The 25,937-nt window shown below is 40.5% G+C and overlaps 1 protein-coding gene across 2 annotated transcripts; it reads right to left on the bottom strand.

Annotated features, from left to right (window-relative positions):
* PCGF6 (polycomb group ring finger 6) lies at nucleotides 1-25,338 on the bottom strand. Of its 2 annotated transcripts, XM_081006221.1 has the most exons (10): nucleotides 24,881-25,336; nucleotides 23,706-23,805; nucleotides 22,137-22,233; nucleotides 21,549-21,604; nucleotides 19,847-19,906; nucleotides 18,180-18,288; nucleotides 15,596-15,623; nucleotides 14,600-14,698; nucleotides 6,289-6,375; nucleotides 1-3,399 (listed from the first exon to the last, which is right to left on the bottom strand). In XM_081006221.1, the coding sequence occupies exons 1-10, from the start codon at nucleotides 25,169-25,171 to the stop codon at nucleotides 3,331-3,333; spliced, it is 996 nt and encodes a 331-aa protein (XP_080862347.1). In that variant the 5' UTR covers nucleotides 25,172-25,336; the 3' UTR covers nucleotides 1-3,330. The 2 variants fall into 2 exon arrangements, with proteins under 2 accessions (XP_080862347.1, XP_080862348.1); XM_081006222.1 differs by lacking the exon at nucleotides 14,600-14,698 and having other exon boundaries at nucleotides 24,881-25,338.
* Nucleotides 25,339-25,937: the final 599 nt, after the last annotated feature.

Genomic DNA, 25,937 nt, shown 5'->3' on the forward strand with positions numbered 1-25,937 from the left:
TTCAGGTGTTACCAATTTGTTTATTTTAAAATATTTTTAGCCTGCCCTTCATTACAAAGCAACCCCAGGTCAGGATATAACAGTTAATTAAAACCACAATTAAAAACAAAGATCATAAAACAGGAAGAACTACTATATCAGTGATAAACAAATCCAAAACTTAGCAGGGGCTATTAACATGCTACAAAGGCTCTTACATCTGCCATAATGATTATACCACTGTATGGTATACTCACATTGGAGGTAGCAGTATCAAATAGACAGAAACAGTTGGAAAGCACTAGAAAATTTCATTGCATTGTTGATTTGGGTGGGGGGAATTGTTTCACTATTTATTTTCCAGAAATAAATAAATACTGGTGTAAAGCTTTAGCAGCACTGGTACTTACAAAGGTGTACCTAGGGTCCCTTGTGTCTCTGGCAAGGAGCTCTATCGGTGCCCCCACTCACCCCCTCCCAAATCACTTTACCACAATAGCCACATTAGAAATTATGACATTTTATGGGACCCAATTACTTGAAGCATCCAGAATGAAGGCGAGGCAGAAGGATGAAAACAAATGCACTGGTTACCCATTTGTTTCCAGGTTCCTGTTAAAGTCCAGAGCAGCTGTTTCTAGGTTCAATTTAAAGCCCTTTTGGAGAAGCCATGTTGATTCTCTCTCAGCAAGGCATGTTCTTCTATGTTGCATAATAATAGCTCTAATATATTTAAGGCAATGGCCTTTCCTCTTAAACCCTTTTACAAATCAATGTTTCATTAGTTACCTTCCTGTCAGCTGAATTTTAAACAAATTTAATATTTTTGTTAGAAAATATTCAATTGGACCCAGTGATTTGTAGATAGTTCTACAACTTCAGTTTTCGTAACTTCTATTTAGCTTTGTTTCTCAGATACCCTTCTTGGGGTCAGTGGGGGAATCAGACATAGCACCTGCCCACCATCTTCCACACTGAAGTTCAAAGCAAATAATAGAATTAATTTCTCTACCTTTCTTTAGTAATCCTGTTTTACTGTATCTTTGCTATGTAATGATTCAAATATCACCCTGGCTATTTTCCTGTCTCTAATGTACTTCAGTGTTCTGTTCATTGTTTTGAGTGGGATTCAACTAACATGTCACACTAATGGAGGCCCCCACAAGTGGCTAGCTAGCAAAACAGGGCTTTTCTGCCTCTTCCACTGCCCCTCCAGCTGGCTCAGGGGGAGTGTTGGGAGAAACCCCAGAATAACATGCAGGGAAAAGATACGGGGTATTGTTCTGTCTGGCAAACTGAAATGTTTGTGCTGACAGAACTATTGCCATAGTGCTTTGTTGAATTCCTTCTTTTAGCAATATGCGCCTCAAATTCTTTTTCACTTGCCTGCTAGTTTTGCTTTTCCAGCATGTTTATTATACTTCCTCTTTTTTTTTTAGTTTTGGAAGGTTTCTACTTTTTAACACTTTAAATATTTCATCCCATAACACATTAGACAAAAATATTTACAAAAATAATTTTTTGTTCCATTCTGTTGTTTATAGAAATACTGAACACAAACTGGATATTTTGAATATAAAGCAGGTAGATATTTATGAATATCCCTACATCAAAAATTTATTGTAACAAAATTGAATTCATAAAGGCATTTTCAAAAGCAAAACCCTTCAACACACATTTGGTCTAAAAACTAGCTTTTCAGGTCACCATAAATGCACATCTAAGCCTCTTTAAGACTATGGAGTAGCAGTTCCACAATAGGACAGAATCTTTAAGTGCACAGGCAATGAATTAAGAATTTGCGAAAGAAAATCTGACACCTTCTATAGAGGCACGGGAGTTGCATCAGTAATGTGTCTTCCATCTATCCCTCCAATTGCATAAACTTTGTTTGCTGCCTATGTGATAATGGATTAAGCCATTGATCTTCAACTGGTGGTTTGGGAACCACTATCACAGGGGTGGGGAACTTGTGGCCCTCCAGATGTTGCTGGATTACAATTCCCACCATCCGTCTCCACTGGCCACATGGGCTGGGGCTGATAGGAGTTGGAGTCCAAGGTCATCTAAAGGGCCACGGATTTCTCACACTTGCACCATTATATCACAGCTTGGTCTAAGGGAGGTCACAACAGCAGCACTTCTAGATAAATTTTTGGTTAAAAACTATGAAATGGATCCCCAGGTGCATGTCTGGGTTAATGGTGGATTCTGCGTCTGCAAAAGTTGAAGACTAAGCATTGTATAGCAAGGTTTAATGAAATCTTTGTAATAAGACCACTGCTGTGGCTATGTTACAGGAAATGTTAAAAACGAACTCCTTCATTGTGTTGTTGTTTAACCAGAGCTTTTTTTATTGTTCACAGGGTAGTACTACTACTGGCTGGGAAACACAGGGCGTTGTCTCAAGCTCATATGCATGGAAGGGGACAGACATAGTCATTTTCTACAAAGGTGGCAAAACAAAAGCTGGGGGAGGGAGTAGAATATAGTGGAACATCTGCAAGAAGGGGAGCTATGACAGAGGCTGCAAGGGACAAAGGCAAACATGGTAGTGACTGCAAACCAGAAGAAGAAGTGGGCTTAAAGGAAAGTAGCAGGGGATAGAGAAAGGTTACTGCTGTTCTTCTGATAGATTTTCATAGAACAAAGTCTGGTTATTGTCTTCAATAGGAATATAATCAGTTGCATGATGCCTTCCAAAGGGACCTCAAAGGCAGCCCTGTGCAATCTACTGTCACATCCACGCTGTGTGAGTAGCATTGGTATTCTGGTGTCTAGTTAACATGCACACAATTTATCTCCAATTTTAACTAATTTATAGGATATTGCATATTTTAATGCTATTACTCACATAAACCATGAGATACAATGCTTGCGGTTTTTTTATTATCTCTCCCCCCCCCCCCCCATTTTAGGCACACAACTGAAAGGTTTCCCTTTCCTATTTTCAAACCAAGACCATTAGTGTACAATAAACGTCTCTGAGAAGAACACATCTTTTCCAATAAAACACCGCACACTGGAGATAATCCCTGAGAACACCAGTGAAACTGTCTTTCAGATAAATACTGGTTTCAAGCTTAAGTCCTGGGAGTCAGCTGGGAGTGCTGCCAATACACAAACCGCATTTAAGACAAATCCAGTCATCTTGACACATTTGCTTTTCCCCGAACTAGCTAGGTGTTAATGACATAATAGCACTGCAGTATTTATAGCTGTACTTACTGTACAGCATTCCTTTTTCAGATTCTAACTTACTATGCAGAGTGAAAACTGTGCATTAATGTTCATCATGCACTTCCCAGAATGAGGATCATTTGTTTCTTCAAAGCCCCTCCATGTTGGATTTTAACAAATCCTTGAAAGTGTGGGATCTCTGCTAAGAATCAGCCCATAGTGAAGTACAAGTAAGCCATCCTAGAAAGTAGGAAAGAAAAATCACACTTGTAAACAAGTCAAAATGAATGCAAAAACAAAGCCTTGCCACACCTAAGTTTCTTTATGCTACCTAATGAAAATTTGCTCTTGATTGTGAATAATAAAATGCAGGATCTCCCAGTGTGCTATTTAATGAACAGAGGATCAAGGGAGTCAACAGCTGAGTATGAAGCCCACTTGTAATTTCTTTGTGAGTACAGTCCCATTTAGAGGTGGTTTGAAAACAACTGAACAAGTCATTCAGTTGTTTGCCTGTGTCTGAACACTTTTAAAGAGAGGCTAACAGTCAGAATGCACAACCCATTGTTGAACTGTTCCACATCATATTGCAGCCACTTTGTCTTTTGACTCAGCTTCTCCATCAAGCCACAGTTATTGCAGAGACTCCTTAGGATCCAATCCTCCCTTCAGTAAGTTTGAGGGCTGCTTTGCACTTTACAAGGCAGTGTTTCCGGCAGTAAAACCAGTGTTTAGCTTAGCAAAAATGCCAAGTGTTAATGGCAGATGCATCACCCTGAACACCTATGTATGTATTGGAGAAACCTGACCATCTGCAGATTCCCGCTGTATGCACAGTACATTATATGCTTTTTTTGAAGACGACAAACACACTATGAGTCATTCTCAATAAGCAAGCTTCAGCTTTCGATCCCAGGACGAAGTGTTACAGAAGGCAATTTCCCTGAAACAAACTTCTGGAGTAAATGAAAAAGCAGGCACTGCTTTGGGCTTATATATAGGGTTGGTCCATACTTATTGGCAAGTCTTTACAAAAGCCATAGGGAGTTAACTGGCAACCTCCATTTGACTGCATAATTGAGCCATTGAAATCAGCCAAATCACAACAGTTTTATATGCAGCCCTAGCATGGAAGTTTGGATATACAGAAATGGTGCCTTATGATAGGTTTAGCCTTGCCATAAGTCTGTCACAATTTCTTGACAGGCTACTATTAGGTGTGAAAGGCAATGCTGTGATTGTGACTTCTTCTGACATATACTGTGTTCAAATGTTGGAGATGTGTTGGCTAGAAAAGATCTACAACATCAAACAAAACATCACCTATGAGCAAAATAAATTTTAAAAAATGTACTGCTGTATAACACCTTTCTCTACTGATTACACTTCATTCTGACACCTTGTCTAGAATGCAAAGTTAGCACTTATGCACCAAAGTGAGAAATGAACAAGTCAACCTGTAAAACAGGTTATTTTAATTCAGTAATTCAGCAAGCTATCCTTAGATTTGATTAAAAGAGCCACCAGATTATAAACTGTATCTTATTTTTTTATTTTCAATTGTCCTTATATTGTATGATTTTAAAAAGTGGTAAGAATTCTACATTACTGCTGTGATCAAGCAAAGACAATATGTGTGTAGAAAGAGGCTTCTACAATGACTGCTGTTCTAGATGTGACCAGAGTATGCAAAATAATCGTGCCCTACAATGGGCAGCGGTTGCACCCAGCACCTGCTATCACTATGTGCACAATACTCTTGAATGCTAAAGTACAAGATCAGCATTGTCAGTTCTGATTCCAGATGCACACTCTACCCACCACTGTCCTAACAAATGATTAGTGCATACAAAGCAGATAGAGGCAACCACCTGTTCAGCAGGGTTGATCTGTGAATGCAGAAGCACATGCTTAGCCTGCAGTATGCAAGGATGCCTAGATCACAGCACATTCACCAAGGATAGCAGAGTTGGTGAATTTTCCTTTTCCTCAACCTACTAGGAGATCCATGATATATCCTTTTGTGTCTTTAGACTGGGAGAGACTGCTTTCATTAAAAACAACAATGCTCTAAACCATAACAGCCTGAAATTTAGATTCAGGTAGGTAGCCGTGTTGGTCTGATGCAGTCAAAATATATTAAAAAATTAAAAAATTGTCCAGTAGCACCTTAGAGACCAACTAAGTTTGTTCTGGGTTTAAGCTTTCGTGTGCATGCACACTTCTTCAGATACCTGAAATTTGTTTATTTTTTTAAAGTAATGTGCTGGTAGAAGCCATTTAAACACTACATGAAGGCTCAGCTAGACTTAAGAAGCAGTCCTATACTTAAGTTCTGTTGGCTAAGATGCTATAGGATTTGGCTGAAGGTTTGCTATCCTGGCCAGCTTCTACGTATGCCAGCAGCACAACAGAATGCTGTCAGAGCAGATAAAATGGGGTGGAGTCATGGGCAAGCCAGACTGGTAGAGAGGAGGAGCACGCTTGCGCTGTATCCTATAGCCCTTCAATCAGACCTGGCCTAAGATTTCCCTCTGTGCTTAAGTCAGTGACCACTCTGTCCACATCAAAAGAGCATTAGATGCACTTGGCCTCAGAACACACATGGGAACCTGAACGCATTGCTAATGCTTCTTACCTCAGAATCCTAATACGTATCTCACCTCGGTACTCCGGACACATACTGTACATCCAGCCCCATTCCACTTCAACAACTACACCTCACACAGGTAAGCAAGAGAAGGAGAAACACATGCTATGATGTTTAACTGGTGCACCTGACACCTGTCTCTCTTCACCCCTTTTTGCTATACTTGAATACTCTTGTCCTGCCTCAACAGTGCTGCTGAAACATTCCTCCCCACAACAGTGGGGAGCAGTGTCTTCCACACAAAAGGGAGGTGCTCATCCATACACACAGGCAAACTTGCTGTTGGTAAAAGCCAGACGCTCCACTTCAGCCTTTGCCACTGCTGGCAATGCAGACTCATGCACACTTTTGCCTTAAAGGTTCACAACTCAGAAGCTTTCCCGGCAAATGCAGTGCTTGGCTATATCCCCAAGGGGTGTATGGGAGGCAGAGGCAGGAGCACCAGGGGCAATTCCCTTGCAGCAGTGGCATCAACTTACCTGCACTGCACTCTCCCCTAGAGCTCGCTGGATTTCCCTCAAAGTCTGATAGTGTTCCAGCAGGTGATCACCACATATTATGTCTACCTAGAAATAAACAGAAAAAAGTATCAAAATGTGTTTTCTTTAGCTGCAACAAGCTAGGGGCTTTAAAGTTTTAATTCAAAGGCTGTTTGAGAACACATTTTATGTATCTATTTCATCTCCAGAAATGCTCTCCAGGACCTCAAAACTACTCTTTTGTAGTCCCAATTTCAAAAGGCAATTTGAGGATTTGGCAAGGGATCTCTTCAAAACACAAGTTGTTATTGCTATCAAGAACCCACTGCCTGCAATAGCACTGTAAAGTAACAAGCCGCTATGAACATGTAAAGGACACTCCTAAACAGATTGAGTTCATTTGAAGACAGCACCCCGTCCCAGCTTCGTAAGACTTATTGCTTCTCTGTTAACTACTTTAAATATCCTTTTCCTGTCTTATTAACTCCAATGACTTTGGACTTTGTTCAAATATTAACTTCATTTTGTACTGTTCAGTGGATGTGTCAATAAATATCTCAAGAAATTCCACGTTCAAAGCAAATATCCCTTCAGAACAGGTGTGGTTAAACTTGTTAACATGAGCAGGTGTCCAAGTATCATTTTAATTAAATAACGCAGGAGCTCCTGGGTGCCAGTTCTCTGTGGACACTGTGTACATGCCATTTGCAATCTGTATCTCATTTGACACTAACAAGTCCCAGAGATCATTGGCAACTCTCTGAATGATTCTTTAAAACTAAACAGAGGTGCACAGTCCATTCATGTAAGAATTGCATGCAACTATTGCATGATATTGCTTAAGTCATCCGCACCATCAGCAAACAGAAATCTCAAGTGATGCAACTGAAACAAAGATAGGATCAACAAGTCACAATCATGTCCATGTTTAATATCCAAGTCAATAGAGTTTAGCCTTTCTAGTGTCAATGAATTGTTTCTGTGTTGATCAATGTGCTGTGATTTTGTTACCTACAAAACACTTTTGCACTACAGGGGACTTGGATTGTGTTCTAGGGTACAATTTTAACTCCTGCAGTTTCAGGAGTTTGCAAGAAGGTTTGCAAGAAGCAAGTGGCAGCAGCAGACCAGTTGTCTTTAGGTTGTTTTGTTTTTGTTTTATTATGCATTTTGTGTTTTCATTTTGTATTTTTATGTTGTGAACTGCCCTGAGATCTGTGGATATTAAATAAATAAATAAATAAATAAATAAATAATTTTTTTACTGACAATTTCACCATCAATCCTTGACAAAAGCTTCCTCAGTGTGAAAATAGCCGTCTGGGTTCTTAACAATGAGTTGTGCATCTTTGACTTATCTCTGGTGCTCTTCTATGGTGGGTAATAATCTGTTCTGAATAACAGGAGGCAAATTATACTCAAGATGTTTCTGGATATTTTCAGAACCACCTCTCCCAGTCAGCAGATGATTTTTTTGAAAAAATAATCAACAAAAACAAAACACAAGCTGAAAACCTATAGGGAGTTAGATATACCTTCACTGTTTGAAATGTTAGTTCTGTTTCCTTCACTGGGGGATTGCATTGACTTAGTCTGCTAGAGGATGTTCGCCTTCCTAGGTTTCATAATTAGGATTTTTAGGAGGAAGGCCTCTGGTATAACACCTATGCTTTACACCACGGAATTAACTTTCTTTTAAGGCTAGAAATTATGACATGTGCTCCTCCCATATGAACAGAAATGAAGTTCCTTGTCTTGTATTGAAGAGCATGTAGCAGTGTTGGTATTCTCCAATAACTCAATACGCTACAGGTGTGGGAGAGGAGACCTTGAAATTTAAGATTCAGCTGGGTAGCTGTGTTGATCTGACGCAGTCGAAATAAATAAAAAAATTTAAAAGTTGTCCAGTAGCACCTTAGAAACCAACTAAGTTTGTTCTGGGTATAAGCTTTCGTGTGCATGCATGAAGAAAGCTTATACCCAGAACCAACTTAGTTGGTCTCTAAGGTGCTACTGGACAATCTTGAAATTTGTGATAGTCTGTTTTAGTCAAAAATAGCATCTAGGGGCAGAATTTATCATATTTAGACCTACCAGGCATACATTTCCAAATTATCTGCCCGGCTTGCTCAGTATTTATTCCTACATATTTCCCCTTTATCACGCTAAATTACTACAAACATTTTTACAGTAGTAGAAATCTCAAGAATCTTTAGAGGAGTCAACAAAGTTGGCCACGTTTGGCAGAAGCAGAAAAACATCTGATTGCTAGGGAAGCAGAAATCCTAACAGACATTTCAGGTACATCTTTTGAACAGCCTGTCTCCTGTTTGTCAGAGTGGATTACTGCCCTTTATCTAATGACACTAGAGATAACAGCAAGGACCTTGGATTTAGATAAAACAGAAAGAGGGAGCTAGTAAGAAAAGAAAGGCAAAACAGAATATGATCAAGTGAAATGTCCTAAGTCCAGTCCATAAGAAACGAGACATTAGAGCTGCATTTATTTCTATGTATTTCCCCCACTTCCCCCTCTTTATCTTCCTAACTTATTACAAACATTAAAAAATGGCAAATTAGCATCTAATTGAAACACCAAGGTGCAAACACACACATTTTATCTGCATTTCAGGCCACCTGCCTGTTTCCTATGGGCAGAATCCGAGGCTGTGCTCACTTTTCTCTCCTTTCCACTGCAGTCCTGTGTGGCCTCAAAATCTGCTCTGCAGAGCCCAACCCTCCAGAGCACATTTTGAGGGTGCATGGAAGGCTACAGAGGACGATGAAGTCCCTCTGCACAAGTGGAAGCCTGTTCTGCGCATACAGACAACACTAGATACAACTCTATGTATCCACACCATTAAATGCCACAAATTATGATCAGATGGAACTTATTCCAGTTTATTAACACTGGAAGCAAAATGTTAACCAATTCCATTGCTGTAAAACAATTCTTCACAGTCCTGAGATAATTCAAAAGTGACTGCCTAGAGATATCCTGATGTGACCTTCGCTGCTGCAGTTCTAGACTTCAGATATTAAATGTTTCAGTGGCTTTAAATAAATGATTGCAAAGCTGCTTCCCCTCTACCTCAAAGTGCTTGGAATATTAAATGCCTAATTCTGCTACTTCAGTGCTAAGTTCTAAAGCTTCAATACTAATTGTTCGGGTGGGATTCAGGTGATAGCTGTAAAACTCAAGGGAATAGAAATACAAAGAAAAGAAGCAATTTGTTCTCAACCACCCTTTTAAGAAGCGTCTGTAGCATTTGTGATTATATCCATTAATCCCTGTGATGTAAGGAAATATATTACAGATAAGGGGGTGGGAATCCCATCTGCCAGCAGTGTTCTAAATCTATTTTAGACTTTTAAGTTTGGAATCAAATCAGTGTTACACTAGTGTTGCAACAATGAATATAACTGATTTGACCCTTCCTGGAAACAGGAAGATCATTATATTGCTGTAAATATTCCCCTAATGAACACACTAAAGTCTAGTTAAAGCAAGAGAAAGAAACCTTTCTGATGTTTTTAAAGAATTACATGCCTTGATTGGGTGCATGCCAGTTATTTCCCTGACACCCCAATCCAATACATATGTTTCTCAGACGTTCCACAAAGTTCTATGCAGCTTACTCCCAAGTAAGCATGCCTAGAATTGGAAGGAAAAATAGATGAAAATGAGACATAAGGGATGCAACTTGTGCATTAAGCACTGGATCTGTCCAGAGTTTTTGTCAGGCTCCAACACCTTGCCCTCCTGACCACCCGGCAGCATCTTTGGCAAGAGTTGCACACTAACTTATGTTATACTGAAGTGTCATCCCGGTTGCATTACAAGCTCCACCAGCTGACACTGTACCGCATTAGATGACTAAGGGGATGAATGCAACTCTATCTGGCTCTATAAAGTCTCAGCCTCAGGGCCTGTTCTTCAGTCTGAGAAACTTTGTCTCCTTGTAAGCAGATCCTGTCAGGCTGACCTCCTACTCACCAACTGCCCTTGCTGGAACTTTTGTCCGCCTGAGACCATGATGCTTTTCTTTGGCTCCCTGCCTTGCAAACAATTTGTTCTTTCTTGTTTTGGGGGTTCTGATACTGGTTCCACTTCAGATGCTGAGCATTAACTTTAGATATACAGTGGTACCTCGGGTTACAGACGCTTCAGGTTACAGACTCCACTAACCCAGAAATAGTACCTCGGGTTATGAACTTTGCTTCAGGATGAGAACAGAAATCACGCAGCGGCAGCGGGAGGCCCCATTAGCTAAAGTGGTACCTCAGGTTAAGAACAGTTTCAGGTTAAGAATGGACCTCCAGAACGAATTAAGTTCTTAAACCGAGATACCACTGTACAGTGGTACCTCTGGATGCGAACGGGATCCGTTCCGGAGCCCTGTTCGCATCATGAGCAGAACGCGACCCGCGTCTGCACGTCCCGCGATTCTCCACATCTGCGCATGCATGTGACATCATTCTGAGCGTCTGCGCATGTGGCGAAACCCAGAAGTAACCTGCTCCATTACTTCTGGGTCGCCGTGGGACACAACCTGAAAAGATTTAACCTGAAGCGACTTTAACCCGCGGTATGACTGTACACGGTAAACACAGCTACTGAGGAGCCAGTTGAAAAACTGCATGGGCTATTTATACAAATTTTGACCCCAATCCTCCCTTTGTTTATAAATTGCTCTCATTGTGCCTTTACCATGCACCAGATATTATATTGGGCCCAATCACACTCTGATTTCTAGCAGAATATGCATCAAACCCATGCTACTTCTAATTATCTCCCCAAAGCCCGTCTTCATTTACAATAAACACTTTCATCTAAGAGATTCCTCTGACAAGGGAACACTTCTGTAAGCTATATTAGTACATCTAAAGCAGTGAAATAGCAAATTCCTTTATAACTGTCGCTCTCTCCCCACACTAATTCTCACTCAAAAGGCAGGCAGAAAGCAGCTTTTGGATGTCCTGATATTAGGATGGCAAGGCACTTACTATTTCAAAAAGATATTTTTCAGACATTACTACAACAGTCTTATCAAGTCTTATCAACAGCAGCTCACAGGCTGATTTCAATAAGAATATGTGAGTCCAGGGGGCAAGATGGCAACTAAAGTGTTGGGAAGATGTGGTTTATTCAACATTTTAAATTTTTTTTTTGCAAATACTTAATGTAACACTTCTCAGTCTGAAGACTTTTAGACTGCCTCAGCAGATGTCTAAAACAACAGCAGTCATAAAAACTTTAAAACCAGGATAGCTGGGACTACAGAATGTAAGCCTAAAAAGAAAAGAACGTAGTCTAAAAGGCATGAGCACATAAGGTCTTTACCTGGTGTTGAAAGGACATCTAAGCTGGCACCAATAGCAGCCAAGGCCCTACCCCTAATAATAATGGGGCTCATAAATTTACACCGAAAAGCATGGGTGGCCAACCACTTTTGGTCCAAAGGCTGCAATTACCTTTGGCCAACCACTTGGGGCAGGTCACCCGCCCCCCCCCCCAAAAAAAACACCAACCCCATCCTCAGTGATCTATGCAGATGAGAAGGGAGAAGATTGGAATCTCCACTGTAGTGCTGGGAAGAGAGGTTTAAACTTATCTTGCCAGCCTAGTATTCTGGTGCAGATGCAAATCATTCCTTTCCTGCTCATCCAATTTGTCTGATGAGCAGGGACAGGGTGATTTGGACCTCCAATGAAGTGCTTCTCCCAGCCCAGCACCATAACTCCTTTTTTCTTTTGCCATTGCCAGAATCAGTGTGGTTGGAAGGACAGCACACAGAAGAAACTATTTGACAGGCTGTGTCAGGCCCTCAGGGTAGGGGCTTCCTGCAGTACAGCAAAACTGAAGAGGGATATGAGAATAGTAACATCAACAATATGTTCTGACAAGTAGTTACTGAAACTGGACATTTCAGATATACTTCATTGCAATTAGTGAGCAAACATGTATGAAAAGGAGAAATATTGTTTTCGAATTGACCATGTTAAAATTAAATAACACCTGATAACATTCAAAAATCATGTTGCAATTATGGCTCTTTGCTGCAGGCATAAAACTAATCATTCCCTCAGTGACCAAGACCAGGACTTTCATGCATCAATAACAATAATAAACAAACTGCCAGCCTATGGGAAGAGAGAAAATCAAGGCTCTCTAGTGCCGTGTCCTAGCAAAGAACTCCTTTGGACTCAACCACAATTAAGTAGGGAATCCTTAGGGGCCTACTTCCAAGTAATATATCTAGGAAACAAGTGCAACATCAACTTTTATGTTCAACTGAAGTCTGTGGCAAACAAGGCTTTTAAAGAGAGTGCTGCATGTTATAGTAACAACGACAGAAGATGGAAGTTTTGCAGTTACTCTTTTAGCATGGGATGGGGTTTAAATATGCATTGTCATATCTTCTGTCTGCAAATTAATCTAGGCACACTTTGAAAATGAACAGAAGGTATATCAACAGAAACAAATAAACCTGAACAATCAAAGGCATTTGCAGACACAGTTGAAAACACATCACAACATATCACAAAATCAGTTCTGTAGGTTTTACAAATGTGCCCAATGAATTCACTTAGTGTACATTTTCATTACAAGAGAGCAACAAAACACACACTGGAGTCTTAACACATCAGACCATTTGGGCAGATTAATGTTTTTAAAAGGCAGAATCAGAAACCTTTCTTTTAATTAGATGTGCAAATGCATCATGTGTATTAATGCAACTACAAGGACACATAATCCTTGAATCCTTTTCATCTTGCACATAATTGCCATTAAATCCTGTATTTTATAAAATGTGAAATTCAATATCAAGTTGTACCTGCTGAACAGCTGCACAATTTGGCAGAAGCCATGCTACACTCTCAGAACAAAAAATATGCCACCACCACGATGACAGATGTACCAGTGCAATTTTTCTGCCAGTGAAGATGGACGGAGTCATCAGTGGCATAAGGGAAGAACATCAGTACTTACATAGTCTTATAATCTTAAAATATCATGACCACACCCCCATTTATGGTGAAGTTTTAGACTAGACCTAGAGCTGTTGACACAGAATTTCCTTTCTATTGACCTTCCAGACTACAACAGAGCATAAGGTATGGTGTGATCAATCACAGCATAGAACTACCAGTATATAAACCCTGGACAGGGAGACCATAACTCAGACAGACAAGATGCAGGCCTGGGGTTGTACAGAGAGAGTTCCACCTCATTAGCAACAGCAGTGATGAGGCTCCTCCTAGCTGTTCCTCTGTAAGAATATCAACCTATTTGTTCCAGGCATGGCTGCTGTATCTTTTGTTCCTACCATGGAACAGAGTGCCATCATGGACACTGCAGCTGATATTCAGCTACATTTCAAGCAATGGCCCACTGTACAAGAGTTCTGGTGGGCTGTTGGAAACCCTAAACATGTGTACTTCTTCAGAATTGCCTCCATTTTGGAGGCTGTTCAATAAAGGGTTATGACTTTGCCACATTGGTTGCTATGGTGTGGTAGATGGGGATCCCTTTCTCACACTCTAGAAGGCTATGGCTTCATTTGGCTTTGGAATGACACTATAAGGTGGGAAGATGGTGTCAATATGCTTGATGGGCTCAGGACAGTGGTCACATCTCACTACTCATTCAGGTTCCCTGGACTGAGACGGAAGCAGGATTTTCAAGGTACACAAGTGCATAGCTGTTGCCACCAGGATGTTAGAGGGAGGGATGCTGAAGGGGAGAAGGGCCAAATCTGAGTGGCTACATGGCAACATGACACCTTCACGTTGCCTATGTGATCCTGAAATGGATTGCCATAGAAGGAAGCTATTTTGTTTTTAAAAATGGTGCTAAAGCTGCAAATCAGAGACAGCAAACAGCACATGTAAAAGGTAAACAAAAATATATGTTGTTGAACATTTCACTGAAAACTCTGTTTTGCCCCTCAAAACATCACAGAGAGAAATACGGCAAAGTGCTATTAAAAATCTATGTGGAGGAGTGGAAATAACTTTAAAACTCTTATAATCCAACACATTGGCTTGCCCTCTTACATTTGACTTTTCTTCCTTGGTTTCTTCTTCTGTGCTTGCTTGCTATTGCCTCAGTGTGTGTTACATAAATTCTTTGATGCAACAAGTGTGGCTTTTCCAAGTTACATAATGCCTTGTGAAATGCACTGCATGCAGAACGGTAAAAACCTCACTCGCATACTTGCTGCCAGGAAGCAGACTTTCAGTGTGAGCAAGAGAGTAGAGGAGTGTCATAGCCAACGATATGGTGCGAACAATTAGCACAGCATACCTGGCAGCCAGGATCAAGGTCCATCTTTCTTCTAAGAAATTTCTCCACATGTCCAATTGTTGCCTCTCCTGAAACCCGTACAAACTTCTTTTCCAGTGGCTGGAAGGAGGAAACAGATTTCACACTGTAAGGCTGTTCAGTAATGAAGGGGGCAATTCTAATCAGGTTCTTTAACAAGGACTTTATCCCATATTGTTGTTGTTATTATTATTATATGAAACCAGTAAGTCATTTTCACAAATTTCCCCCTTAAACACCTTTTTTCAGCAGTAAGATGATGTTGTTCAGCTGCAACCCACAGTTCCACTATTTTTCCTCTTCCACCCACAATCTCACTGCACATGTATCTTGTGTATTTAGTTCTTAGCTAAAGGAGGCATAGATGGTTCTCCCTGTTCCATGTTATCCTCACCACAATGCTGTGAGTTAGGCTAGGCTGAGAGCTAGCAATAGGTTCAAGGGTCCCAGTGAGCTTCATGGCTGAGTGGTAATTTGAAGCTGGGTTGTCTCAGTCTGAGGTGGTAATCACTACACCACATTGGCTCTCAAACACATATATGTACCATTTTTATTTATTTCTTTACAAATTTCTACCCTTCACAGATAACTCACAGACATAATTAAAAACATGATGTTCTGGGCATTGTTTAATCACTAGCCCATTTCTATAGAATACAGTCTAGTTGTTCACGCTTTAAAACAGGAGCGACTAACCTCTAACTCTTCAGATGTTGTTTGACTGGAGCAGCTGAAAGGCTACAGGCTGGCCACCATGCTTCAGAGGCAGTCATAATGTCCAGTGTGCCTGGTCCCTCAAACTAAAATATTACATCCCTGCCTTTGCAACATTCCTTTATCTTTATAAATTACGGATTTGCAAAAAAGCAGTATATACTCCATGACAGAATCATTAGCTTTCTCAATGCAACATTTAGTTTTACTTATGCATGTCATAACAATGAACCAAAGGAAAATAAATTTAAGCAGTATTTGTACCTTAAATTTCCCAGACAGGTCATTAGCTCTGAAAGAAAAAGAGAATTAACATAATAAATATGTCTGAGCTACATCTGGATTTGCAGGCTCAAACTGCTAAATCAATACAATGCCATTAGTTACAGAGTTTTTCTGTGATATATGTGTGTGTAATTTATATGCTTATCAGGTCCTTGGATTATGCTTGGAAGCTTAGAATATTACCAGTTATCGTCATTATCATAATCTCCTGTTAAAGGCAGGCAGCAGCACTCACCACAAGTTGTAGCTATTATACAGGCTTCAAAAGTAGTGAAAGGAAAAACTGCAGTAGTTGATTCAAGTAGTTCCTAAAGCATGCACCACAGGGGTAAGTTTCCTAGCTTCAAGGAAGAGGAAACATTTTCTGAATCAGATGCAACCCATAAGAAAAGCTATCATCACAGAAGTTCCTTAGACTGGATTCAGGAACAACCCTAATTAACAAGGCTTCTTAGAGAGTGTGGATGACCCTACCAGGAAGAGCCAAGGTCACCTCATTTAAGTCAAGCAGGTCGTTAATCACCACCATTTCAATTCCATCTGCACTCCATAGTTAATCCTCATCCAGTCTGGTACAGCATTTAGATACTGCTTTACACTTGCTATTGCTGCTCTGCTGAGAATGCATATTGGTGTAATTAGAATACTGATAACACCATTCCTCAAGTTTGAGATTATTTCACCACATATTTCATATATATTTTAGATCAGCGCACTATGAGAATTGGTCTCAAGAGAAGACAATGGCCCAGTTCAGACAAACATATATTGGCTTCATAAGCACAAATATGCAGTTTAATATCCTGGCTTGCTTTGATCCAGGTAGGCACAAGCTTCCTGGTTCAGGAGCAAGTGGAAACTATTGAACTAGGCCAGTGTATTTAAAATATACATGCATATTTTTAAAAGCTTCAATGACAAACTGCTTTCTTTATACTGACACAGAAACAAATAGAATTGCAGCCACTGTATTACCTTTATATTGAAGAATTCTGTATTAGGAAAAACAGTGAGCTTGACTTTAGTAGAACTAACCATGTAATTTAAGTCTACCTTTAGACATCAATCTAAAAGGTATATAGTGTGCAAGATTGGGTGCTGAGCAGAACAATCATATGCACAATCAGCTGTCAAATTGCATTTCAGAGGACTGACTGCTTTTCCTTTAGATACATGGAGACAAATTCACTTGCAGACAAGAATTTTATCTTTCAAAAAAATGTAAGTCAACTCTTTATCTTCATGAATGTCTAAAAGGTTAACAAAGACAGATGGAAAAACCATGTTATTTCCAAGGCAGAAGATATCACAGTTTTTCCATTCCCAGGATTGGGGTCTCTGATACCCTTTTACTACCATAGGAAGGACTGGACCATTTCAAGATATAAATTGAATGACATGGAAGAGGTAATAAACAAAATTGCTCCCGGAAAATGACAAAATGTAAAACAAAACAAAACATGTAACAGATATACATATACTACTACTACTACTACAACAACCATTGGTAATTAAATTTGTAAACAACCCTTCCTCTGTAGATCTCAGGGCAGTTCACAACATTAAAAGTTGCTCATTAAAACTACTGTTAACTGGCACACACACCATTACAAACAGCAATTCTGAACCAGGGTGATGCTGGATTAAGGCCCATTGAGACCCACGATCAGCACAGTTGCTCCCTGAGCCAGTCACAATCTCTCAGCCTAACCTACCTCAGAGGATTGTTGTAAGAATAAAATGGGGGAGGGACCTAAGGAGAACCACCTATAGTATTCAAAATGATTTTTGACTTATTGGGGGGGGGGGAATTATAAGTGCTAAAACTAAGGTTGCAATAGTTCATACTAAGCATTACAAGTGTCTCTTTAAAAAAAAAGGGGGGGAGTGCAGATCATCATTCTTTTAGATGACAGTATCCAACATGACGCCCTCAAGAAGTCTGCAGCCGACCTCTACCATTGATCAGGCAACTTTGCAAAACAGATATGTTAAATTAGAGAAAAACTATTACTGCACATGTCCAGAAACACATTGGCTTGTCTTTTAGCAATAATCACTTCAGTGTTTGTCAGTTGTCACTGCCACCTAGTGGTTAAAAACAGGCAAAGACGGTTAGGCACCCCAAGTTACAGAACGCTTGGTCGGGCACGGTTTGATTAAACAGAACTGTCTTTATACATACTGTACACTTCATCGGAAAAGGTATAATGAGGGTTCTACATGTGCCTACTATAGAAAATCGCAGTCTGTTTCTGCAAGAACTGAACTTTTATTCAATAAATCAATCTGTAGAGATAAGAAAACCTTTCAGAACAGTGCAGAAATTCAAGATGAATCTACATCAATGGGGAAAGGAGAGATGGTTTTTGTAAGCCAAGAGTTCTACAAATAGAATTGCTAATCTGAATGTCTTCCATTAGCTCTCGATCTAATTACTGAAACAAAAAAAAAGCTAATGTTGCAACTGAATGCCAAGGCCAACAGATCCTTTTACGTCCATGTCTTTAAAACACTACTTGTAAGTTAAAACTCAATCTACTAAAAGTCTGCTTTTACTTACCCAATGAACTCGAGGAGTAGTGACATGTCAAGCTCTGGAGGGATACGGAAAACTGAGCCTACAACTTTACGGGGCCTCCCCCTGGCTATAGCAATTGGCTGTGGAACAGCTAGGATAGTAGAAGAAAAACAAAACTAGAAAGCAAAGAATCTATTTCCCACCTATAAGTATACATGATGAAATAACAAGTTACACAGATTCGTATCTTAGTTCAGAAATGCACCACCTAATTGCTATTGGGGCTATTTAAATGTTTTTCCTAACTCAAGAGGGACAACACTGTTTTTTCTCTGATTAATGTAGCATTTTGTTACAATTTTTTAACCCACATTTTCTTTCAACCCACTGGCCTGGTTCACATGACATGGTAAGCCAAACCATGCTTACATGGATTACAATTATTACATGAGCTGCTGGAGAAAGGAGCTTGCAACCACTTTGTTCCTTCCCAATCTTTTTTACTTCTGTGCTATGCTGAGCTAAGCCAAGGTTTGGCTTAGCATGTCATCAAAACTGGGCCTTTTGTTTTAGATCTTATCTTACTAAACCACAAGCTATAGCCAAGAACCTATAGTTAACACAATGCAAGTAGCTGTTACAAGGAAGATGGAGTGAGCTTGCTTTCTTCTGCTCCGGAGGCTAGGACCTGAACCAATGGATTCAAATTACAAGAAAGGAGATTCCGACTAAACATCAGGAAGAACTTTCTGCCAGTAAGACCTGTTTGACAGTGGAACAGTCTTTCTTGGAACTCTCCTTCCTTGGAGGTTTTTTAACAGAGGTTGGCTGGCCATCCACCTGTCATGGATGCTTTAGTTGAGATTCCTGTATTACAGGGAGTTGGACTAGACTCTCAGGGTCCCTTCCAACTCTACAATTCTGATTCTATGATACAGCATGAGCACAGTTCTCTGCCATTTTAACAAGAATCACTGTTAACTTAGTAACTGGATGCAAGTATTCTCCTATATTAGATGAATTTGGACAGGCCTTGATGTTATCATAAATGCACAGGAAGCGTTCATAAGCAATGGATATCCCAAATTCCCAAAAGGTGCCACAGACAAGAAAGTGGCCACAATTGCTATGATGGTCTGATCTTATCATATTTATTGTGCTGTGCATGCATGATCTAGTAACATCCCTTCTCTACTCTTCACTCTATTTTGAGCCTTAAAAACCCTAGCTGTCTTTCACAGACATGAACAAAATCACTACAGAATTCTTCCTAGCAAAAAATGCTGACTACATAATTCATTTGTGAATATCACAACTCTAAACTGCCCTGCTGTCTTATAGCACATTAATAAGAGAATCTTTAAGCTAGTTGATTAAGCTTAATAATTCTCTTGTGGGGCAGATAAGTTACTATTATTTTCATCTGAGGGGGAGAGAGAAAACATTAAACAGCTTAATCAGGTTCAATGAACAATGAGAATTCTATCAGTCAATCATCTGTCATCCTTCTAAATACTGTACCAATTACACTGTCCAACTTGGAACATGTTTCATGATTGTACCCATGGAACATCCCCTAGCATCAGCCTGACCATATCTGTGGTTAGAAAGCTGAACTATCTGATCCACTGGAATAAAGTGGCATGACACTTCTTACACACATATTTTTAAATAGCAATGCTGCTACTATAGTTGTTATAAAAACTTACCAGGCTTAGGTATTTCCAAACCTCTCTCTCGGTAGAAATCATGCATTTGCTTTTTCTCTCCTAAAAATATGCAATACAAAATATTTGGGTTTGCTCCACATAGAAAATACAATGCATAGATGTGTGCAGAATCCGTGGCTCTCAGTATGTTATTGGGCTCCAACCCCCTCCGGCTCCAGCCAGGAAGGCGAACTATCAGGGATGATGGGAGTTGTAGTTCAACAACAGCTGGAGAGCACAGGTTCCCCCAACCCCAGTATAGATATATTTTCCTCAAACTAGTTGGTTAGAGATACAAAACATGCTAACTAAAGAAACCACCATTATCATTCAGCAGGATTTTTAATACATTTATAGTATTGTGTCATCTAAAGAGTCTTAAGTCAGCAAAAAGAGAGGAAAAGTCTTAAAACAGCAGCAGTTAAGATACATAAGGTAAAGGTAAAGGGACCCCTGACTGTTAGGTCCAGTTGTGGACGACTTTGGGGTTGCAGCACTCATCTCGCTTTACTGGCCAAGGGAGCCGGTGTACAGCTTCCGGGTCATGTGGCCAGCATGACTAAGCCGCTTCTGGCGAACCAGAGCAGCACATGGAAATGCCATTTACCTTCCCGCTGGAGCAGTACCTATTTATCTACGTGCACTTTGACGTGCTATCGAACTGCTAGGTTGGCAAGAGCAGGGACCGAGCAATGGGAGGTCACCCCATTGCAGAGATTTGAACCGCCGACCTTCTGATCGGCAAGCCCTAGGCTCTGTGGTTTAATATGAGATCTGAAATGCCCAATGCATTCTTCAAGGTAATTACATCTTAAAATGTATATTAACACAATTCTAAGGCTTTGATTTTCCCCATCATCAACACCTCTTAGCTTATTGGTGCTATCCCTCTCCCTTTCTGCATTCAAAAGACAAGAGTTTTGTATTGCACAAAGCACTATTTGGCATTCATAAATTTAACTTGTCCCACTGGCACTGATTATGGTAGCCAAGCTGTGAGCACACTGGTCTACAAATGGCAGGTACAGTATGCATTAATGAATTCAGTGAGAAGTTTTAGGGCCTTAAAAATATTAAAAAGATTCAGCAAGCCTTGACTTGATCCAGAGCTGACATTAAAAAAAGGATATAAATATTACACTTTAATGAAACTGAAACTTATTATGCAAGTGATCCCCCCTCCCCCCCCCCAGCTTTTCTGTTTCTTAAATGTATTATTTTCAAGGCATGTGGAATGTTTTGACAAAGACTTTGAGGAAGGAAAAAACAAAAAGTATGGAAATAGAGACTACATGGGCTCTAGAAAGCAGCCACTAAATGACAGTGACCAGTAGGGGCAAATGGAAAGGAAGAGTGAAAAGGAAGGAGTCCCTGGTGGAAAAGGAACTATGCAGGTCAAAGAAACCAGCACTAGTAGGAATCAGACTCCTTTGTCCAGCCACTGTTCACAATATTTAAAGTTCTTCTCCACAACCAAAATGCCTACAAACCTTATAAAATGAGAGCTGAGGATCTCAGATGGTTGTATGACAAACTACATGGCAGGGTTCATGCTTCTGCAGTCACAGAAAACAGACACAGCCCTTATATCAAGAACCAAGGCAATTTAGGAATTATCACCTAATTCACAGCTAACACATTCTCTGGTGAATCTTATCTTTAATTTTTATAAATAGCACTAGGCTCAAAATAAAAGACTTACTTTCTTCCAAGCTAACAACTAATTTATACACTATGTCTTGCAACTGTCGATCCAGCCTGTGGAAGTAGAATAAAAAGATTAATTAAATTAGTGATTGAATATGGGTTGTGGTAGTGAACTGGTGAAGAAGAGCCACAGGAGAAGAACTAGAAGCTATTTTCAATGGCATACCTAGATTTGCAGGTTTCCCTATCTTGGGAAAGATTTGAGGTTCAAGCCAAAATATCTCAATTACAAAAGCAACTTTACAACTATCTTTGGAGCAAAGCACTGGTGCACCAGAGGAGATAAGAAGTCTCAAACAACCCTTGTGTGGGAAGGTTTCAAGACCAGGGAAGCAAATGTTTTGGATATGCAAAACTTTTGTTGGTAAAGAATAAAGGGAATTAAGAATTGTGTGAGGTGCTAGACCTTTTATGAGACAGCAACGTTTCCCTCCAGTGCATATAGCAAGTTAGAAGTATTTTTCAAGTTCCAATAATATATTTTAGTCAAAAATAGAAATATCAGTGTTATCTGAAAACCATTGCTTCTTTTACATACACACACACAAAATATAGATAAACAATTATAATTAAAATATATTACCTGATATTATAAAGGGGTTGCGTCTGATGTACTACAATGTTGCATTTTGGGCATCTGTTACTGTAGTAAAAATGTCTTACTATGCAGCTTTTACAGACTGTAGAAGATAAATTTTGCAGTTACAGGCCTATAATGTAGTAGTACACAAGTTCCAAAGATAATACAGAATATATAGCATGTGTCACCTAAAATGCGGAGCAACTGTAGAAATAAAATGTGTGTGTGTGGAGGATTAAAACTTCGCATACGTTTTTCAATCGATTTCTGCCCTACTTTTCAATACAAAATTTCAAAGGCTTACTAAAATCTTACTGAAAAAAGTTATTAAGAATAAGTCTTGAATAGCGGTATGCAATATGCATTTACTTGATATTAATCTCTCCCTTTTCATACTGAAGGATCCACAACATGTTTACATAAAATAATACAATTTTTATTAAGGCTGATTCTAGGTCAGGCATAGGCAAACTTGGCCCTCCAGATATTTTGGGACTACAATTCCCATCATCCCTGACCACTGATACCGTTAGCTAGGGATGATGGGAGTTGTAGTCCCAAAACATCTGGAGGGCTGAGTTTGCCTATGTTTGTTCTAGCTGCTCCAACTCCCAATGCTACTCTGAGGTGGTATATAACCCTCTCCCTCAAATTACTGCAACTCTTCCCACTGTCTTTTATCCCTCTTACTTTCCCAGCTGCTGCAAACGGAATGGACTGTTGCCTGGCTGGGCACTCCTTATTCCTTTCACTGTCAAAACGCAGATCATCTCACAGTCCAAGAACCGAAAGGGAGGAGCCAGGTGCAGCAGCTGCACCTAAAGCAAGCGACTTTGAGGTAGAACATGTGCTTTCGTGCAGAAAGCCCTGGGTTCAATCTTTTGCATCTATATTGTGTGTGTGTGTGTTTAGGATCAAATACCAGAGCATGTGAAACACCTCTACCAGAACTTAGAAAGCTGCTGTCAGGCAGAGTAGATAAACAAATACTCTGCCCCGATTAAAGGCAACTTCCTAGGTTCCTAACCAGCAGGCAATATGAAGACTCTGGGCTGGGCAAGTATGGAATAAATACAAGGAAAACTACTATTTCTTGGTCTGCACAGCAGTAACATCTGTGTGCGGTACCTCAGGCTTCAGCTGTCACCCAATGACTCCAGCGATTTTGGATTACAGAACACACTCCAGATCTGCATCTGGTCATCTACAGCCTAGCCATGACAATCAGGTTAAGGAGCAGCAGAAGCTGAGGTCAGGGTAGAAGTAGAAGAAAATGTGCTAAGATCTATTCAGGAAGCTGAATATGAAAGGCAAATAAAGGAATGGTTTATTTTAATTTATTTCAGAACATGATCATGGAGAATTTTGGGGTGGGGGTAGTATAATCCAAGACATACTGTAGATGGATTGTTTAAAATTTCCAGGACCCTCTTAAAGGCATCCACCTCCATGGAGTTACCACAATTAATACAACATTGTTTTACATAATCACCAAAATGTACTTAGGCTTGATATTTCTGCATAGATAACGTCAAAGCTTCTGTTGAGTAAGAAATTAATATTAGTACTTACATGTATGAAGGCACTCTGTGATGGTTGTGGCATCTATGAAGTACCCTTTGCAGATAGAACACATTATATATGGTGTCAGCTCAGAGAGGTTAATCATGCGCTGCAAACGTGAAAAAAGGAGGGAAATAGCAATTTTTAAAGTTTTGCTTGTTACCAATACAATGATGTTTATTGTTTGATTAAAACACAGTATTAGAAGTGAAGTGGGGATTTTCCTGAACATGGTCTTTTTAATTTTGTTGTGAACTGCTTTGGGAACCATTTGAGTGAAAGCATATGTAAACATATAGAATAAATAAAATTAAGAGCATAAGAAGAGCTTCCTGGAACAGGCCAATGGCTCATCTTGTCCAGTATCCTGTTATCACAGATGCTCATGGGAAACCTGCAAGCAGAACCTGAGCATCAGAACATTCTCCCTTCTTGCAGTTTCCTGCAACTGGTATTCAGAAACATGGTCTCTAGCCATGGGAGATGGTGAGGAATATTTCACTGGGGACACACAAAAGATGTCACATTGTGAGAAAACACAGAGCAAGCAAAACGTATATAGGAAAGGGTCATAAACTCTGCGGTAGGTCATCTGCTTTGCATGCAGAAAATCACAGTTCAATCCTCGGCATCTCTAGGGAGACCATTGCTCGAAACTCTGAAGAGTTGCTGCCAGTCAGTGTGCACAATATTGAGCTAAATGCACCAATGGTCTGACTTGGTATAAGGAAGCTTCCTATGTTCCTGATCCCACCTTTCCCAAGGAACTCACAGGGGAAGTTTAGGTAAGAGAAAGAAGCCCAAGGAAAGTCAAAGCTGAGCAAGCATCTGAATCTGAAATCCCTACCCAGCTCTCCAGCCACTGCACCACATTGGCTATATTTGGCACAGGGCATCATAGGAAGCAGTGTTTACATATTTATATCCCCATCCTTTCATCAGTGAGTTCCAGGAAAAAGTATATGTGTTGCCTGCTCCCACTTTCATCTTCACAACAAGCCTGCGAGGTAGGCTAGGCTGATAGATGGTGATCGATCCAGGGCCACGCAACGAGCTTCCCAGCGGAGGGAGGATTTGAACCTGCTTCTTCTCCATCCTAGTCCGACGGAATCTCACCCCATGGTGTCTGCTTCACCCAAGGGTGCCCCTGTGCTCCCTCTTAAGCGCACTGCCTCTTGTTTTACCTCATCCTCATCTTCGCCTTCCTCCATCCCAAAACCCCCGAAGGGGTCCGTGGACCCCCCTCCTAGAGCTGCTGCTGCTGCTGCTTCTTCCTCCACCTCTTCTTCCTCTTCCTCTTCCTCCTCCTCCTCCATCTCTTCGTTGCTGGACTCTGAGCGGCTTCCCGCTTCGAAGCGGGAGTTTTCCCCGGAGCAGCCCGGGGCTTCCAGACCCGCTATCGCTGCTTCATCGTCGACGTCCTCCTGCTCTCCCTCGCCCAGCCCCTCACCGGTCGCCTCCACCTCTTCGCTCATCGCCGCGCCTTTGAGGGAAACAAATGCACGGGCCGCTTCGACCGACAAGGAGCAACCGAGGAAGTGCCTGGGGGGCGGCGAGGGCGAACGCAGTTCACACCCAAAGGAGCTATTCCTGTCCTTTCTTTCCTATCTCTATGATCCTTCCCTAAACGTGACTACAGCTTCAAGGCGCGTGCGCAAAGCCCTATTGGCGCGCACGCTTCTAGGGCATCTGCCTCGTTCACATACAACCCCTATGTACTCTGGGAAACTGAGTTTTTTCTCTCTCTCGCAACGGTGAGCCAGTACTCAAGGTGGTTTTTTTATCTGTAAGCCGCCTTGAGTTCCAGTTACGGGAAAAGGCGGGGTACAAATAAATATATAACAACGACATCAATACAGCAGCACTTGGTCTTAAAACTGAATTTTGATTCCTATTGTAATAAAATACATAAAATGGTTTTCTTAAACTTAACGCTGGCTACTGCTTAATAGCAGTTTTGATTAGACAATTGAAATGGGTGCATAGTGAAATCATTCTGATGCCGGTGTTGGTGAAAGGGTCACTATTTAGTGCTTGTACAAATCATTATTGTTACATATTTGACTTTTTGGTCACTCGCTACGAAAAATCTATGCAATTTACAGAAGGGGATTATATAATATCCCGAGGTTCAGCTAAATAAATTTTAAAATAGCCAACACGTTGTTTAGAATTGGCTTTTAAGTGTGTGAGGGTGCAGAAGACAGAAATACACCACCATTCGTGTGTCACAGAACTCTC

Source organism: Podarcis pityusensis, assembly GCF_964106645.2.
Source record: "Podarcis pityusensis genome assembly, chromosome: 5".
In the NCBI taxonomy this organism is placed as follows: Eukaryota; Metazoa; Chordata; class Lepidosauria; order Squamata; family Lacertidae; genus Podarcis; species Podarcis pityusensis.

What these genes read in the sequence shown, in the direction of transcription:
- PCGF6 (XM_081006221.1), bottom strand. Translation starts at nt 25,171, where the DNA reads ATGAGCGAAGAGGTGGAGGCGACCGGTGAGGGGCTGGGCGAGGGAGAG. An exon ending in CAACCCCTTTATAATATCAG is followed by an intron (nt 21,605 to 22,136) that starts GTAATATATTTT and finishes CTACTTCCACAG; the next exon opens with GCTGGATCGACAGTTGCAAG. An exon ending in CTACTCCTCGAGTTCATTGG is followed by an intron (nt 15,624 to 18,179) that starts GTAAGTAAAAGC and finishes TTTTTCTTTCAG; the next exon opens with AGCTAATGACCTGTCTGGGA.